Below are 17,462 nucleotides of genomic sequence, written 5' to 3'. Positions count from 1 at the left end.
AAGGGCCCTCACCCCTTGATCAGGGCTTCAATGGTTACATAGAAGGTCGCTCCATTTTGGCCCTCATTTTTCTACTATACTGTATTGCTTACCATCACTTCTTCTTATTGACACATGTTAAAGATAGCACCCCAAGCCATTTCTCAATTAGAATTTCTAACCTCAGCATTATTATTATTTTTGTTAAAAATCATTGATATACAACCTTATGAAGGTTTCACATGAACAACATTGTAGTTTCAACATTCACCCACATTATCAAGCCCCCATGCCCCCAACCCCACTGCAGTCACTGTCAGCATGGTAAGATGCCATAGTCATTACATGTCTTCTCATGCAGTCCTGCCTTCCCAGTGGCCTACCTATATTGTGACTGCTAATCGTAATGCCCCTTAATCCTCTTCTCCCTCCCTCCCCACCAACGCTCCTGAACCCCTTCTCTTTGGTAACTGCTAGTCCCTTCTTGGAGTCTGTGAGTCTGCTGCTGTTTTGTTCCCTCAGTTTTGCTTTGTTGTTATATTCCACAAATGAGTGAAGTCACTTGGTACTTGTCTCTGTACACCTGGCTTATTTCACTGAGAATAATACCCTCAAGATCCATCCATGTTGTTGCAAATGGCAAGATTTCCTTTCCTTTTATGGCTGAATAGTGTTCCATTGTATATATGTACCACTTCTACTTTATTCATTCATCTACTGATGGACACTTAGGTTGCTTCCATATCCTGGCTATTGCAAATAGTGTGGTGATAAACATAGGGGTGCATATGTCTTTTTGAATCAGGGATCTTGTTTTTTTGCATAAATTGGTAGGAGTGGAGTTCTGCGGTCAAATGGTATTTCTACTTTTAGTTTTTTGAGGAACCTCCATATTGCTTTCCACAGTTGTTAAACTAATTTACATTCATACCAACAGTGTAGAAGGGTTCTCCTTTCTCTGCATCCTTGTCGGCATTTGCTGTTCCTTGTCTTTTGAATGTTGGCCATCCTAACTGGTGTAAGGTGATATCTCATTGGGGTTTTAATTTGCATTTCCCTGATGTTTAGTGATGTGGAACATCTTTTCACATGCCGGTTTGGACAATTGTCTTTTCAGAACCTCTGTCCTTTTTTTTAATAGGGGGAGGTTCCTCAAAAAACTAAAAATTGAAATACCATTTGTCCCAGGAATTACACTCCTAGGAATTTACCCTAAGAATGCAGGAGCCCAGTCTCAAAAAGACATATGCATCCCTATGTTTATTGCAGCACTATTTACAATAGCCAAGAAATGGAAGCAACCTAAGTGTCCATCAGTAGATGAATGGATAAAGAAGATGTGGTACATATACACAATGGAATATTTTTCAGGCATAAGAAGAAAACAAATCCTACCATTTGCAAGAACATGGAATGAGCTAGAGGGTATTATGCTCAATGAAATAAGCCAGGTGGAGAAAGACAAGTATCAAATGATTTCACTCATCTGTGGAGTATAAGAACAAAGTAAAAACTGAAGGCACAAAACAGCGGCAGAATCACAGAACCCAAGAATGGACTAACAGTTACCAAAGGGAAAGGGACTGGGGAATATGGTTGGGAAGAGAGGGATAAGGGGGAAAAAGGGGTATTAGGATTAGCACACATAATGTAGTGGGGGGGTGCACAGGGAAGGCAGTATAGCACAGAGAAGACAAGTAGTGATTCTATAGCATCTTAGTACGCTGATGGACAGAGACTGTAATGGGGTATGTGGGGGGGATTTGATAATAGGGGGAGTCTAGTAACCATAATGTTGCTCATGTACTTATACATTAATAATACCAAAATAAAAAATACATTTTTTTCTGTAAGAAAATATAGAATCATCACAGAATCGGAACGTCTAAATAGGACACAACACTCAGAAACAAAAGTAAAAAGTTCACTATATAATAATCAAACTTCTATGAGACAAAAAGTAAGGGAAACTGGGGAAAATATCTGCCATATCCGGAAGGTCTAATACATTACTTCCTTCACATGTAAAAAACGTCTGCAAGTTAACAAAAGATCAACCACCCAATTGAAAAATATGAACAGCCAGGTCATAGAAAGGGAAACAGAGTAACTTAAAAGCAGATGAAAAGATGTCCCATCTCACTTATAAAAAGAGAAAAGAAGAAAATTTGTTAGCACATTACAATATGTCATTTTTATAAACTTATCAAATTGACAAATAAGATAAAATACTGTGTTGTCAAGGGAGTGGAGAAGCAACCACAACTACTTGCAAACATCGCTGGTGGAGGTATAAAGTGGTAGTTTATCTCGATGATAATCTAGGCAACATCTATCGAAATTTTAAATGCATATACACTCTAATTCCTTATATATTCACAAAATTTTTGATTAACCTAAACATCTATCGATAAAAAATGATTAAATAATAGTAAATTTGTACAAAGAAGTACCACACAAGAATTTTTTAGCTGAGAAAAGTCTGAAATACCCATACAAAAATAAGGTACAGATTCAGGTGTTGAAATTTTCAATTAAGATTTGGGGTCTGAAGAAGCAATATATTTTAGATACATGTATTAGTTCTGAAAAGTCACCCAAGACACTGGTAGTGATGCTTGTCTCCTAAAAATAAAATGAGTGACAAATGGACAGGGGAGGAAAAAAGTCTTCCTTTCCATTGAATTTAAAATCTCAAGCAGATATTACTTATTTTTAAAAAGTAATTAATTAAAAAAGCAAAGACCAGAAAAAATTTTTTTTCTCTTGAAGACCTGGTATTCTTCCTATCATTAGACCAAAAGAATTATATAAACAATTGTAATTCACTTTGCCCTGGTTTATGGTTTAATACATATTCTCTTTACTTTGCTACTTTGCTTGTCTTTCATCTGTGATAATTTTTTATTTTGAAATTAGGTACGACATAACTTCTGAGTTCTCAAGCCCTTCTGTGGGAACCCTACTTTTTATATTCTCGTAAAATAAGCTACATATATAATTATCACAGTAATGATGTGTTTAAAAAGTCACATCTTAATGAGAATCAAATGATAGTTGAAGCACAGAAAAGCCAATGTCACTGGGGAACTAAATCTAAAAATAGACAAAGAAGTATATCGTGGTCAAAAATATATGAAATCCTGTCAACATGTTTTATGCCAAAATCAGTTCTGAGGGAGCAAAATGTTCTGTAAAGTTTAACAGTAACAGTAAATTTAGGCACTGACGTTAACTAAAAATACATATTATGAACAGCCAGCCTCTCTTCCGCAACTCAATGTTTTTGTTTTTAAGCAATAGAACATTTCAGCCTTATGTCTCAAAACTTAAATGTGATGAATTGGATTGAAAAATCTATTATTATTGATTTTGAAAATAAAAATGTAAATTTCACTTTTCCGTATTTCCAGTATTGCTCAAAGCGTGTATTTAATTATGCCTCTACAATAGCAGAAACCACTTCAAACAATGAATATAGCAACCATTTAGTCCTATCTTGGTTTAAATAAGGGAAAGGAATGAGAAAATAAAGTGCCAAAGTTGACATGGCTTATTAGTGTCTCAGCTAGAATTAGAAAGCAAGTCTTCCAACTCTAGTCTTACATTCTTTCTACCAAATTATGGTACTTTCTACCACATTATAATGGATGGATGAATAGACGGAAGGAACTGAAATGTTATCACTGGTAACTAGTTGTAAATATTTTAGTAAGAATATTATTTAAAAGAAAAATAAAATACAGCAATTACAGGGAAAATAAAAATAGCTGGTAGAAGAAATAAAAATAAATCTATTAGGGTTAAAATTTAAGTTAGTAGGAACAGTTTGAAAAAATGCCAAATAAAAGTCAACAGTCCCAAACCTGATAAACAATAAAAGTCAATGTAAGTTTCAGTAAACAAAAAGTTACTCATATAAATTTGAAAGCTATTAAAAAAACACTATTAGAAGTAACCCAAATATCCACCAAGAGATGAATGAATAAACAAAATGTAGTATTTACATACAATGGAAGTTATTCAGCCATAAAAAGGATTGAAGTTCTTAACACATGCTACAACATGAATGAACCCTGAAAACATGGCAAGTGAAATTAAACAGGTACAAAATAAAAATAATGCATGAGTCCACCTACATGAAATATATATATGCAATAGGCAAATTCATAGAAGCAGTAAGTGGATTAGAAACAACTGGGAACTGGGAAGAGGAGAAAATTGGGAGTTACTGCTTTATGGGTATAGAGTTTGCCTGGGTGATGAACAGTTTTAGGAATAGTGGTGATGGTTGCACAATGTGAATGTAATCAATGCCATTGAACTGTACATTTAAAAATGGTTAAAATGGCAAATTTTTTATTTTATGTATTTTTATCACAATGCCGAAAAGCACCAAATTAAAATTAAAAACACCATATTTATTTCATAATAATAAAAAGTGTTCAGAAATACCATCTTATGCATGACCAAAAAAATATCTGGCCTTTTGAAAAACATAATTTATTCTAAATGTTATTTGAAATATTTATTCATTGAACAAGCAATTGTTAAATGTGTATGCAATTTGCCTTTAGATCAACGGATGATGGAGGGGACAAAAGCAGACAGACCAGGCTCGTTTAGAGAGTTGCTAGAAGGATCAAATTAAGTAATAGTGTTTAATAAAAATCCTAATGTAATGTTTTTAAGTATATATCCCCAAACTTCAAACAAAGAGTCATTATGCTCTGTGAAAAAATACAATTTAAAAAAGGGGTAAAATATTTGTAAAACCAAGAATTCATTTTAAAAAGTTATCTGCATGTTTGAAAAATTACAGACTAATGCCTTCGATATTGATGGGATGATCTCTGAGGTTTCCTCTAGTAGAAGTCTATAGTATTTGCATTTAAAACATTAAGCCTAAAAATAAACCAAAACAAAACCCAAATCCTCAGGTCATCTGGGCTTTAATCTATCTTTGTTGGGGGAGCATTGTGTCTTTTCCTCAGTCCTTGTCCCCACCACAACAAAGAATTGAAGGGTAGAGACACAGTAGTGAAGCCGAGTAAAAGTTTTATTTAAAGCAACTTAAAGAGAGAAAAAGTACAGGTCACCTCAGCAAGGAGTGGTGCCCTGAAAGTTTGGAGAAAGTTTAAGATGAAAAGGTTACAGATTTGGAAAGTGTGGGCAACCTCAGAGACAGGAGCGCCCTGAAACGTTGGCGGTTCCCCCTTTTAAGGATTCTTCTGGAATGTGACTAAGGGCTGGGGGTGCAGACTTTTTTTTTATACACTCTTTTTTTTGATATACACTCTTATGAAGGTTTTACATGAGAAAACAATGTGGCTACTACATCTACCCATACTGTCAAGTCCCCACTCATACCCAGTGTAGTCACTGTCCATCAGTGAAGCAAAATGCCACAGATCCACTATGTGCCTTCTCTGTGCTACACAGTTCTCGCCGTGAACCCCCACACCATGGGTACTAAACATAATACACCTCAATCCCCTTCTCCCTCCCTCCCCACCTGCCTTCCCCTTTGGTAACCACTGGTATCTTCTTGGAGTTTCTGAGTCTGCTGCTATTTTGTTCCTTCAGTTTTGCTTCATTGTTATACTCCACAAACGAGGGAAATCATTTGGCACTTGTCTTTCTCCACCTGACTTATTTCACTGAGCATAACGTCCTACAGCTCCATCCATGTTGCAAATGGTAGGATTTGTTTCTTATGGCTGAATAGTATTCCATTGTGTGTATGTACCACATCTTCTTCATCCGATAATCTACAGATGGACACTTAGGTTGCTTCCATATCTTGGCTATTGTAAAAAGTGCTGTGATAAACATAGGGGTACATTTGTCTTTTTGAATCTGAGAAGTTGTATTCTTTGGGTAAATTCCAAGGAGTGGGATTCCTGGGTCAAATGGTATTTCTATTTTTAGTTTTTTGAGAAATCTCCACATTGCTTTCCATGATGGTTGAACTATTTTACATTCCTACCAGGGCTGGGGATGCAGACTTGTTAAGTGGTCTTTGAATACTTAGAATGAACACAAGGAACTTCCTGCTCTGATTTCTCTGGTGTCTTGGTCTGGGAGCATATCAAACAAGACTGCCTGCCCAGCCCCCAAGGTGGGCTGAGTCATTGTGTTTCCTAAAGAGTAAGTTAAGAATCTTACTTCTCAACTTCCTGGGTATTAAAATGCAATCTTTAAGATGGAATGCTTCCTGCCTTTTACTATGTTGTTCACAGCTGGGCCTGCATGCTAAATTAGTTGCCTTGGTTGCAAACTACTTGATTAGCACTGAAGGAGCAAAAAAACAGCATATAGGTAAAGTTAAAAATAAGCTGGGCCTGCATGATAAACACAATAAAGACATGGGCTATGCTGAGGTACCCTCCTTTATCTGGGGAATATTAAAATATTCCAGGCCAAGTTACTCCTGTCTTTTTGAGCTTTAACTGATTAACTCTGCGTTTCCCTGGCCTTATTCTATTCCCCCACCCCCACCCCTCTCATATCTATTCCTGCCTAACACCTTTACTATGTTTTATACCTTTAATAACCTATTTGGAATCAAACTTATTTTCCAAGTGCATCAATGTGGAAAAGGCTTTTCAAAGCAGAGCAAATTTTGAATTGCTAGGTTTGTTTACTCTTTCCAGAATGAGTAGTTTTTAAAGTAACCTATATTAATGGCCTGTGTTGTACCAGCTGGCCAGGGCATTACAAAACATGGAACTGACATAAAAAGAATGGTGGAAATATGTTTTTTGTATGCAAACATATTTATATATATAAATGGATTCCCAAAAAGGATAATCACAACAATGTCATGAAAAGGAGTTAATAGACATCTTTTGGATTTACCACTTTCTAACCACAAGATGAAAAATGGATGCAATCACCAACTGGCCAGGTGGTTAAAGCTTTCAAAAAGCTAAAGAACTATCCTTTCTTTTCCCTCAGTTTCATAAATAGAAATGATCATCTATGAAAACAGTTGATCTATTCTGTTCCAGTGCTTTTCAAACTTTAATACACATACGAATCACCAAGGATCGTTCTTGAATCGTGTTGCCATGTGATTTGAGGGGCTGAATAAAGGTTCTCTAAAACTGTTTACAACCTAATCCTGGAATTTGTGAATACTAATTTACATGCGAAAAGGGACTTTGCCGATGTGATTAAGGTACTTGATAGGGAGATTAACCTGTACTATTGGCCTGGGCCCTAAATAGAGTCACATGTGCCCTTATAAAAGAGAAGCAGGAATTCACAGTGAGAAGGCAGTTGGAACAGAGAGAGTGACTGGAAGATGCTACCCTGCTGTCTTTGAAGATTGGCTGTGGTCCAAGGATGCAGGTGGCCTCTTAAACATAGAAAAGACAAGGAAATCGATATCCCCCTAGACCCTACGGACGGCTGACTCCTTTAGCCCTGTGAAACCCATTTCAGTCTCCAGAACTGTAAGATAATAAATTCATCTTCTTTTAACCCACTAAGTCTGTGGTGATTTATTATAGTAGCATAGGAAATTAATATAAATCATAATTTCCACTGCTTGCTAATGGCTCTGCTGCAAGCTTGCAGAATGAAATTTGCTTCGTGAATGGTTGCAAGGAGAAAAGAGGAGATCACTAAGAGTTGTACAGTTACTTTGGGGTATCTGGAGGAAAGCCTTGCTCATTGACAGCTTTTCAGTATTTTTGACAATAAGACAAGAAAGTGGGGATGGGGAGGTAGGAGTAGTGAGGGTCTGGGAATCTCTCCTCAGGCCTGCTCTCCTAATTCGAAAGAAGAGGTTGAACTAGATCATCTTTAAGGCTTCTTCCAGCTCCTATAATCTGTGAAAGCAGTGGTTTCACGTTGACTAACACGTGCCTTGATTTCTCCCCCTTCCTTATCCTGACTTTTCTGGGATCAGCTTTATAACTGCTCTGAGATCCTCCTGACCGCTTTTGGCATGAAGGTGACCTTCTTCTATGAAGAGCTCATATAGAGATGCACATCAGCTAGATCTCTGCCTGCGTCTGAGGTCACTGTTTCTTTCCTTTTTTTGGTGGGGGGGTATCATTAATATAGAATTACATGAGCAACACTGTGGTTACTAGATTCCCCCCATTATCAAGTTCCCACCACATACCCCATTACAGTCACTGTCCATCAGCATAGTAAGATGCTATAGAATCACCACTTGTCTTCTTTGTGCTATACTGCCTTCCCTGTGCCCCCAGGCCACTGTTTCTTTACTTGTAAGATGGGTATAATTATATCTACCCCAGCAGGGCTATGCAGGACAGGGTGTTAAGTGAGGTTCCATACAGAGTACCAGCAGAGCATCTGTTATTTTCTCTTTCTAACTTCTCAACAAGGCGTAGTGAATTGTCCTCCTGTTTCTCTCTCCCTTTTGCTTTCTCCACCAGCCAAGCCCAATAACTCTGGGGAAACTCACTCAAGCCCTATCCCTAAGGCAAGTCTGTCCTCAAGCAAATGTGACCCCAAGTACAAGGATTGTCTCCTGTGCAAGTTTTGGAAGTTGTGTGCCGTGGTTGCTGAAAATCCTAGCTACAATACCAACCCAGATGGTCCAGGATTCCCTTCTTATGCCCTAGGGTTAGGATTAGGGAGAGGGTTAGGGTTAGAGTTAGGGTTAGGATTAGGATTAGCAGGAGGTGGGGCCTAGAGAATCCTGGATGCCCTTTTCCTCCAAGGAGCTCAGAACCATGCCACCTTCATGAGCATGTGAACTGTACAGTTGCACAGCGTCCCATGCTTGCTTTAATGCTGTGTTACTGCCTTTTTAATAATTTTGAACAAAGCCCATTTTTATTTTGACCTGGGCTCTACAAAGTATTTATTCAGTTCCTTTCAAAACACAACATCTTTCTTTGGCCCTCAGCTGCCTTCAGGAGGCCAGAAAAACGTGTCCCATTTGACCAAGAGGAAAATTCACTGTCCTGCATGTTAAGTTTTTGTGAACCATGTGCACAGCTTGGAAGCTTGTAATAGAATCTTCCAACTTTTCTTTCATGTAACAAGTCATCCCTGACTATCTATAATGTCATCTCTGAGGACACTGAAGTGAAAGTCATGGTTCTGCCCCACGCGAGTTCATCCAGGGGCTACAGAGGAGGCAGATAGATAAGCCTCCCGCACCGAACGCTGTGGCCTCTGCCAGAGTGAAGTGCACGGGGTACCGTGGCAGCACAGGCAGCGAGGTAGACACCTCTTCAGTTCCTTAAGTTATGCATTTGTTGAAGTTCTTGTTTCTCAAGAAGGGTTCCTTTCTTCTGTCTCCAGATGGTTTCCACAGTGATGTGTACTTAACAGTGAAGCTGCTGCTACCAGGTTTTATTAAGAGTGTTTACAACTTGAATGATAAGCACATTGTTAGGCTTTTCAGCCGCGTTTTTAACTGCAGCCCAGGTGATATGGCACAAGACCTAGAGAAGGTCAGAGGACGGGGAGGGCATTGGGGGTGGGGTTCCACTCTGAGGAGCATCTGCAACCTCTTTTCTCTGGTTGGGGCACTCTGTTTTTAGGAAACCAGAAACCATGTAAGTAAGCTTCCATTATGAAAGGAGCTGAATGTGAGGCTACAGCTGTTGGTTTCACAAGGTTCTGAGCACTGGAATCAACTTGCTGAACCACAGGAGGCCTAGAACTCGAGGGTCAGGATTTGAGACTTCCTGCTGCCTCCGGGGCTCGTTCTGGACACTGATTTTTCTTGCTTTTATCCCCTGTGACTTGGGCTCACCATTCAGCTTTGGTTTGTTCATGAGTCCAGCCTTGGCACCTTGGAAAGTCTCTAAGCACCCCTCTTAGCTGATGACTGTGTTTACCTATCAGTTCACATCCTAACGAATCACAGTGGCTCAGCCCTGGATCGGTCTTTGTTTCTCTTCTCAGCTAGGGCAGGTGCCCAGATCCTGGGATGGATAGAGCTGCCCTTTCCAGGAACTGTGGGTGGGATAGACTCTGAGAAGTGAGGTCAGTATGTGTAAGCTGGGGACAGAAGTGATGATTTAGACCTCTGACTCACTTTTAGTCCTGCGGTCTTGGGGGAAGATGCACTTGACCACTCAGGGGTTGCAGCAGTGGCATTTTGGTTTTTGGAGACAGGGTGACGTGTCGGAGCCAATCCGAGTCTTCTTTGATCAGAGCAAGTCTTTCCCCCCAGCTGCCAAGAGCCTCCTTACCATTCAGGAGGTGGATGAATTCCTCCTGCAGCTCTCCAGACTCACCAGGGAGGATGAGCAGCAACAGGCCCTACAGGACACTGCCTCCAGGTGGGGGAGCTGCCATGGGGATGGACTTGGGGAAGGAAGGTGTGGGGGTCCAGAGCTTTTCAGAGACCAAGTTGAATGTGCCTCATCCCCCTACGTGTATACACCAATGACCTTAAGTGCATCATCAGGTTGATCAAACACGATCAAAGATGAACTCAGGTGCAAAACATGTGTAAGTACCAGCTCCTCTGACAGCCGTAGCTGCCAACAGCCCTTACTGCCAGCTGGTATCAAGACCTTGGTCCTGATCTGGATTAGAATCCTGATTCTCCCTTCCTTTCTTGGGACCTGTCACTTGACCTCACGCAGCCTCTGTTTCTCATGTAAAATGGAGGAGATAGTAATACCCTTCTCACAGGTTGTTACAATTGAAAATACATAATATGTTCAGTAAGTATAGTATGAATTACTTGTTCACTCCAGCCCCCTCTTTACTTAAGGTGTCATCCATGTAGGCACAGGATCTCAAAAAAGCTGAGTTTTCCAAGAGCTTTTTCTAATACAACGTAAACCATTCCCCATATATTGGGATGCTGCCTCTCTGTGTGAGGACAGACTGCTATCCAAGGAATAAAGTTAAAGTCATTGGTTTTTGTTTCCTTGTTTCTGTCTGCTTTGGCAGGTTAGATGCCCTTGACCCCATAGCCTATGAAGCCTTCAAAGCCTCGTGTGACCTACGGGACGTGATGGAGTGGGTCCTCCTTAATGAGCAGGAGGTGGAGAAGGAGCCAGGCCAGAGACGAGCTTTGAGCGTCCAGGCCGCGCTGATGACCCCAGTGCAGCCCATGCTGGTAAGGATGCTGCTCGGGGCCTGCTCTCCACTCTGCTCCAAGCATCCCATCCTTCCACGTGAGATCTGGTAGGGTATGAGTGCTGAGAGCCCTTGCAGTTGACTGGAGGAGTTTGAGGAAGGAAGAACACAGATGCAGAGGGTTGTTTCTCAGTGGAGAAGTAGAGGCAAAGGAAAAGATAGAATGATATAGTGGAAATTCCTGAACTCTAGGCCCAGGTCTCCCCCCAGTAAGCTGTAGAATCTTTGATGAGTTACCTAGCCTCTCTCAGCCTTTGGTTTCCTTGTGTGAATGACATCTGAAACTCTGCAGGAACTACTAGAATGGCTCATGTGTCATCTTTCCTGAAGACAGGTGGGTGTAATAGGTAACTCCTGGGCTTCTGTGACCTGCCCCAAAGTGCTCTAGTAGTTGGTGGCAGAGCTGGCTTCCTATGACTTGGGTCTCCTCTTCTGGAAAGTGGGAGTTTAAGGAATGAAGACCAGCTCTGATTATTTTCTCATTTTATGAGAAGTGAGATTTACATTCTGGCGTTGGTTTTCCTACATAGCAGGACCCTCCGTGCGTGCTTCCATGCCTACTGTGAGAGCCTGTGGGTTGTTTCAGTGGTATCCAGTGCTTCGTATGCAACCATCTTGTGTGTTAAACTAAAGCCTTGCTGCTGTAGGGTCCTGGGTTTGGGATGGGGATGTGTTCTCTCCCTCCTAGGAATGTGCAATGGCCAGCACCAAAATAATGAGTTCTCCATCCCAGGGACTGCAGTAGGTGACTGTTATAAGAATTCTTCTTGGAGTCTGTTCTACAACCCTTCATTTGAAGAGTGGCATGGGCTATGTAGCTTGGCGGTTGACCACATAGGCTTTAGAGTTGGGCCTAGATTCAAACCTCCTTCCTGCCATGTACTAGCTGTGTCACCCTAAGTAAGTACTTAATCTCTTAGAACTTCAGTTTTCTCACCCATAAAATGAAAAACGATATCTATCATATAAGATATCATATCAAGGATGCAATGAGATTATGTATATGATCTGCTGCACATAAATACCTCAAAATCGTAGCCACTGTTGTTGCATCCAGATGGTGTAGGTATGTGAATAAGCACTCCTGTCATGTCCTGTCTCAGGGATCCTTGATCACCACTAGCCTGTCACCTGCACTCTTTAATCTAACTTCTGTGTGCCTCTTTTGCTGAGATAAATGATGTGCTATAATGATAAGCCAGAGGCCCTGCAAGATCCTAAATTATTGAGAAAAAAAATGAAATGCTACTTCAGTAGAATTTTATTTGCTTTACAATGAACTGCATTCATATTCCTTAAAATGCAAGCTCCTGTGTCAACTCCGGTGATGCTTTTACAGTCAGAATACAACACTGTCTAGCCTCGTCTGTTCTCATCACCTCTCCAGTGACCTGCCCTGAAGGTGTGCTCTGGCAGTCCGTCCCCAGGACTCGGGCTCTTGGGCTGTCCCTGTTAAGTAGCCCCTCACTGGAAGAGCACCTCTAAGTGTCCAGGGTTTTCTTTCCCTGCCCCAAGGCCGAGGCCTGCAAGTCCATGGAGTACGCAGTGAAGGAATGTCCTCACAGCATGTTCTCTGAGATCAAGTATGATGGAGAGCGAGTTCAGGTACGTAAGAATGGGGACCACTTCAGCTACTTTAGCCGCAGTCTCAAGCCTGTCCTGCCTCACAAGGTATGGGTCGCTTCCCTTCTGCCAGGACTCGTTCCCTTCCTGCCTCTGAGAACCTCAAGGCCAGAGGCCCCTAGCCATTCCAGTGCTGGGGTGCAATACGTTTGTTTTGTATTTGTTGGATGAATTCATCTATTCATTTTTAGAGTCTTCTCCCAGTGAGGGGCTGCTCCATAGGGCCGGCCCAAGAGCCCAGATGTGGGTTAGGCAGCAGAGAGGGGACGGGCAGGAATGCTTCCCTTGCCCACAGTGACGTTGGGACAGCAAGCTCACCCAGAAGTAGCTTATAGTGCTTATCCTTGGTGTTTCTGTGTCTTCTGTGCTCCCTCCCACACCCACCAAGCTAAATTACAACTCGGTACAGAGGGCTGTTGGGCTGTCATTCAGGAATTTAACAAACGTTTCTCAGGTGCTTACCTTGTGCAAGGCACTGTTCGAGGTAGTGGACATACTGCAGTTTTAAAAAAATGGACAGAATTTCTAGCCCTCCAGAAGCTTACTTTCTGAAGTAAACATAATGCCATGGGAACAGCTGGGAGCCCAGACTCCTGCCCTTAATTAGGGGGCATTGATAACCTTGCTCCTCAGCCCTTCTCAACTCCCAGGGCCTCTGTGAGCCTTTGGGGGTGTCTTCTGGGAAAAGCAGCTAGAATATGTGGCTGCAGACGGACTTTCTGTCCTACCTCTTCTTTCCTAGCTCAGACTCCATTTTTCAGAGCCCCCAGGGTGAAGGGGACATTTCCTGTGGCTCAGGTTTGTTTCGGGTGCCCCAGAGGCAAGTAAGCTGTGGCTCCCCATGGAGCAGGCTCACTTGCTCAGAGGGTCACAGTGACGCCACCGCGGACCTGTTCCTGGTAAGGTTGTCCAGTGGGCACTTCCTGGTTCCCAGGAAGAAGTCTGAGCACAGCTTTCCAGCATTAGAGAACTTTTCCTTGCTCTCCTCACCAAAGCTTGATTCACCCCTTGTCTCTTCTGTGCTTTTGGTTTGTGAAGGGCTGGTCAGGGATTGAAGCAGGGCAGGATGGCTGTGCAGGCCTTTCCTGGCCCTGCTCCAAGCATCGCAGATAATGATGGCCCGTGCACCCTGCTCGGGAGCTGGCTGCAGTCATGCTCTCCAAACCTCCCTGCTGCCATCACTTGGCAGGAGCTGCTGCAGGCTACAATCCAGCCTCTCCCTGTCCAGGACCGTCACAGACTAGGGCTTTGCCTTGAACAGGAAAAAAATCTAATTCCAAACATCCTTTCTTGCTCATTTTGAAGACGGCCGTGGGTTCAGAGCTCCCACTCAGAAGACTGTCCTCACATTGCCTTGCTGCGCTCCTACCAGGGTTCATGTTTTGTGTCCATCTTTTTTTCCAGCCAGTCTGTTCTCCCCCACAGACCTTCTTGCATCCTGCCTGTCCTCCCTCCCTCCCGTGGTTGTCCCCACTTGCTTCCCCACATGCTCACTCTGGTTTTTCCTTTTCCTCAACGTCTCCTTCTCTGCAGCCCACAGGAAGTGATTCGGCATGGGCCGGCCTCTTCGGGTCCGGACAGAGGCCCTGAAAAATACCCTCCTCCTCTTGTCTGGGAGGCTGATGAGGCTTAGGTCTGAGTGTTTGCACAGTAGCCGGGCTTCCCCGTGTGTGTGTTCTTTGTTCCTTCTGGGGCCTGGGTTTTGCTTTCTGTGGCTCGACTTTAGGTCCCTGCCACCCATTCCTCCCTCACCTAAATGGCCTTTCTGCCTTCAGGTGGCCCACTTTAAGGACTACATCCCCCAGGCTTTCCCTGGGGCCACAGTATGACCTTGGACTCTGAGGCGCTCCTGATCGACAACAAGACAGGCAAACCACTGCCCTTTGGGACTCTGGGAGTGCACAAGGTACTGGCTTAGGGCCAAATGTGTGAGAATGAGTGCGCACGTGCATATACGTGTATGTTGTAGGTCTGAATGGGAGGAGTATATCACCTCAGAGTTGGGCTTGTTCTTTGTTTCTAAACTGTTTCTGAATTTAGCCAAGTTTATGCACAAAAGGAGCTAGTATTGGGAACTAACTTAAAATTGGGTTGGTTTTCCTTCAGGACCACCTGCTAAGTGCCCTTAAGGCCCAAGGGCTTCAAAACACAAATAGGACTTTTTTATCAGGTGCTTCAAAGGGTTCTCCAGAAATCGACTGGTCCTCCCCATTTTTCATGCCCTTATTTTTGTCCCTCATCTACCTACGGACTCATTTTCCCTTACAGAAAGCTGCCTTCCCAGATGCTATGTCTGCCTGTTTGTTTTTGATTGTATCTACTTCAATGATGTCAGCTTGATGGACAGGTGAGGAATCTGTTTCCAGTCCCCGGGTGGGGAGGGTGGGGGTGAGATTGAGGAGGAGAGGAGGGGAGGGCCTGAGCATGTACCTCCTGGTGCCCAGGGGCAGGGCAGGAGGGCTGAGAGGCAGCGGGCACTTGCTTCACACTTGCTTCACAGTCGCTCCTCATGCAGCGTCAGGAAGAGCGTCAGGAAATACAAACCCCCACAGAAATTCTCTGCTCCGGCAAAATGGACTGTTGACAAGAAACGGACTATGAACTCAGGAGAGTTCCAGTTTATTTCTCCAACAGCACCCATGAGGCAAAAGGCAGATGGTTTTCAGGTCAGAGCTTTTACGTTTCGATGAGACAAACAGGAAGCACATGATTGTAGGGGGACTGTAGGTGGGACCATCTTAGGGAGAAGTAGCAGTCCTGACTTACCTGCATTCAAATTCTTGGGGCCAAGTATCAGGCAGTACTGGCCCCTTCCGCCAGGGAAATGCATCCCTGCTCCACCACCCCCCCCACACACACACACTGGCCCACGTGTCTGAGTATAGGAGGGGAAGGATGCAAAAGAAAGAATTGTTTTGGGCAGGAGTTGGCGTTTGGGCCCTAGGTCCTGAGGCCTTTCAGCCTGCTGAGTCCAGAGCCAGCCAGCCTTGGACTTGAGGTGAGCAGGGTGCAGAGTCATTTTTCAAGTGGGACCAGAATTTATGCAGTTTGGGCTAAAGGCCAGTTCTGCTGGGCTTGACGCAACAGCAACAGGATCTGGCAGTGAGGGTGCTCTGTCCCAGAGCCACGATGGGGCCCTCGGCAGGCAGCGGCATCAGGCACGGGGCTTTGTGCCATGGCAGCCCTCTCACGGAGCAACGGTTGATTGTGACCCTCCCTCTGAGAACTGCTGATGGGGTGGGAGGATCCTCGCCTGACCACAGCTGTCTTGTCCCCTAAGGCCTCTGTGTGAGCGGCCGAAGTTTCTTCATGATAGTATGGTTGAAATTCCCAATTGGATTGTGTTCTCAGAAATGAAGCAAGTCAAGGTGAGCAAAGACCCCACTCTAGGCAGCATCCTAGTGGTTGGAAAGCAGAGCAAAAACCCCTCCGGTCAGATGTGACTGGGAGAATGAGTCTTCATTTTCTTTTGGGGTTGCTGGTGCACAAAGGATGTCCACTAGTCTCCACCTAGGAGGGAAACATCTTCCCAGATGGACTCCCTGTGTCTCAAAGCCATAGCAGCTCGTTGGTTCGGAGAGTCCCTACTTTGTGAGCCCTTTGTTCCTGGTGTTCAAGTCGGGAAGCTTCCAGCTGGCACCTTAGTAGTGTGCAAAATGGACAACTTTCCACCTCACTCCCACGGCACTCTCTTCTCACACCAGCCTCACTATCTCTCCTGTTATCCCTCAGAGAGCTGCAGACTTGGCCAGTATGATAAACTGGGTGATCCGACAGGGGTTAGAAGGGCTGGTGCTGAAGGATGTGAAGGTGAGATGGTCCCATCCTTTGCTTTCTCCTGCGGACTCTTCAGTCCTCCTGTGAGCCTTTCCAGCCCTGGCCAGGAGATGGCGGTGGCGGTCTGGGGTGGTTGGGAGCGGGTGCTGAGGGGCGCCTTTCCAAGGTTTGGCCAGCTGTGTTCTGCGTCTGTCGGGTGAGTTTGCCCGTCTCCTGCAGAGGCTGACGCCTGAGGGTTCTCGCCCAGTGCACTGTGATAGATGGGGTACATCATGTGAAGAGGTGGATCCCACCCGCACGGAGTTCCCATCCTAGTTTGTGGTCTCTCTCTTGCTTCCCCTCAGGTTACATGAGCCCGGGAAGTGGCACTGGTTGAAAGTGAAGAAAGACTATTTGAACGAAGGGGCCATGGCGGACACAGCTGACCTGGTGGTCCTTGGAGCCTTTTATGGGCAAGGAAGCAAAGGTCGGCATGGCCTTCTGGCCTGTGGGATGGTACTTCTTTAGACAGCACCACTCAACATACAGGCTGGCCTTTTTACAGGCTTGATCTCCCAGCATGGCCAGTTGTGCCTTCCAAAGTTCTGGGATTGGGGGCCCCAACCTGGCCCATGTCACCCCAGTCAGGCAGGGACATTTGAGAGCTACACACTTAGGCAGCAAGAGGACAGGCAAGAACACCCCGTGCTGGTGCAGCACCGAGAAGCTCACGACTGGCTAGTCCTTCAGGGCCTGGCTGGTTTCTCCTCTGGAAGAGTAGCTCCTGACTGGAGGGGAAGCTGGGATCCAAGGAACTAGTACAGTTGACCCTCAAATAACATGGGTTTGAACTGTGCAGGCCCACTTACATGCAGATTTTTTCAATAAATATATTGGAAAAATTTTTTGAGATTTGTAACAATTTGAAAAAACATGAACCATGTAGCTCAGAAATTGAAAAAATTAAGGAGTTATGGAAGTCATGAATGCATAAAATGTGTATAGATAAT

The 17,462-nt window shown here is 43.8% G+C and overlaps 1 protein-coding gene and 1 pseudogene across 1 annotated transcript in view; one reads left to right on the top strand and one right to left on the bottom strand.

The window, feature by feature from the left end:
- Window positions 1-17,462, bottom strand: part of LOC140849100 (DNA ligase 3-like) — an 854,661-nt pseudogene that overhangs the window by 115,931 nt on the left and 721,268 nt on the right.
- LOC140849241 (DNA ligase 3-like) overlaps window positions 1-17,462 on the top strand; it is a 33,562-nt gene that overhangs the window by 11,629 nt on the left and 4,471 nt on the right. Inside the window, 14 exon segments of the mRNA XM_073236213.1 lie at window positions 8,397-8,558; window positions 9,217-9,425; window positions 10,096-10,265; window positions 10,364-10,404; window positions 10,407-10,434; window positions 10,885-11,053; window positions 12,589-12,744; window positions 14,472-14,508; window positions 14,511-14,602; window positions 14,965-14,983; window positions 14,986-15,043; window positions 15,977-16,064; window positions 16,429-16,507; window positions 16,817-16,943. Of these exon segments, the coding sequence (XP_073092314.1) occupies window positions 8,397-8,558; window positions 9,217-9,425; window positions 10,096-10,265; window positions 10,364-10,404; window positions 10,407-10,434; window positions 10,885-11,053; window positions 12,589-12,744; window positions 14,472-14,508; window positions 14,511-14,602; window positions 14,965-14,983; window positions 14,986-15,043; window positions 15,977-16,064; window positions 16,429-16,507; window positions 16,817-16,943 (1,435 nt within the window).

This window comes from Manis javanica, chromosome 4 (genome assembly GCF_040802235.1).
Source record: "Manis javanica isolate MJ-LG chromosome 4, MJ_LKY, whole genome shotgun sequence".
In the NCBI taxonomy this organism is placed as follows: domain Eukaryota; kingdom Metazoa; phylum Chordata; class Mammalia; order Pholidota; family Manidae; genus Manis; species Manis javanica.
The sequence above is the reverse complement of the archived record's forward strand: the minus strand, read 5'-3'. Positions and strand labels throughout refer to the sequence as shown.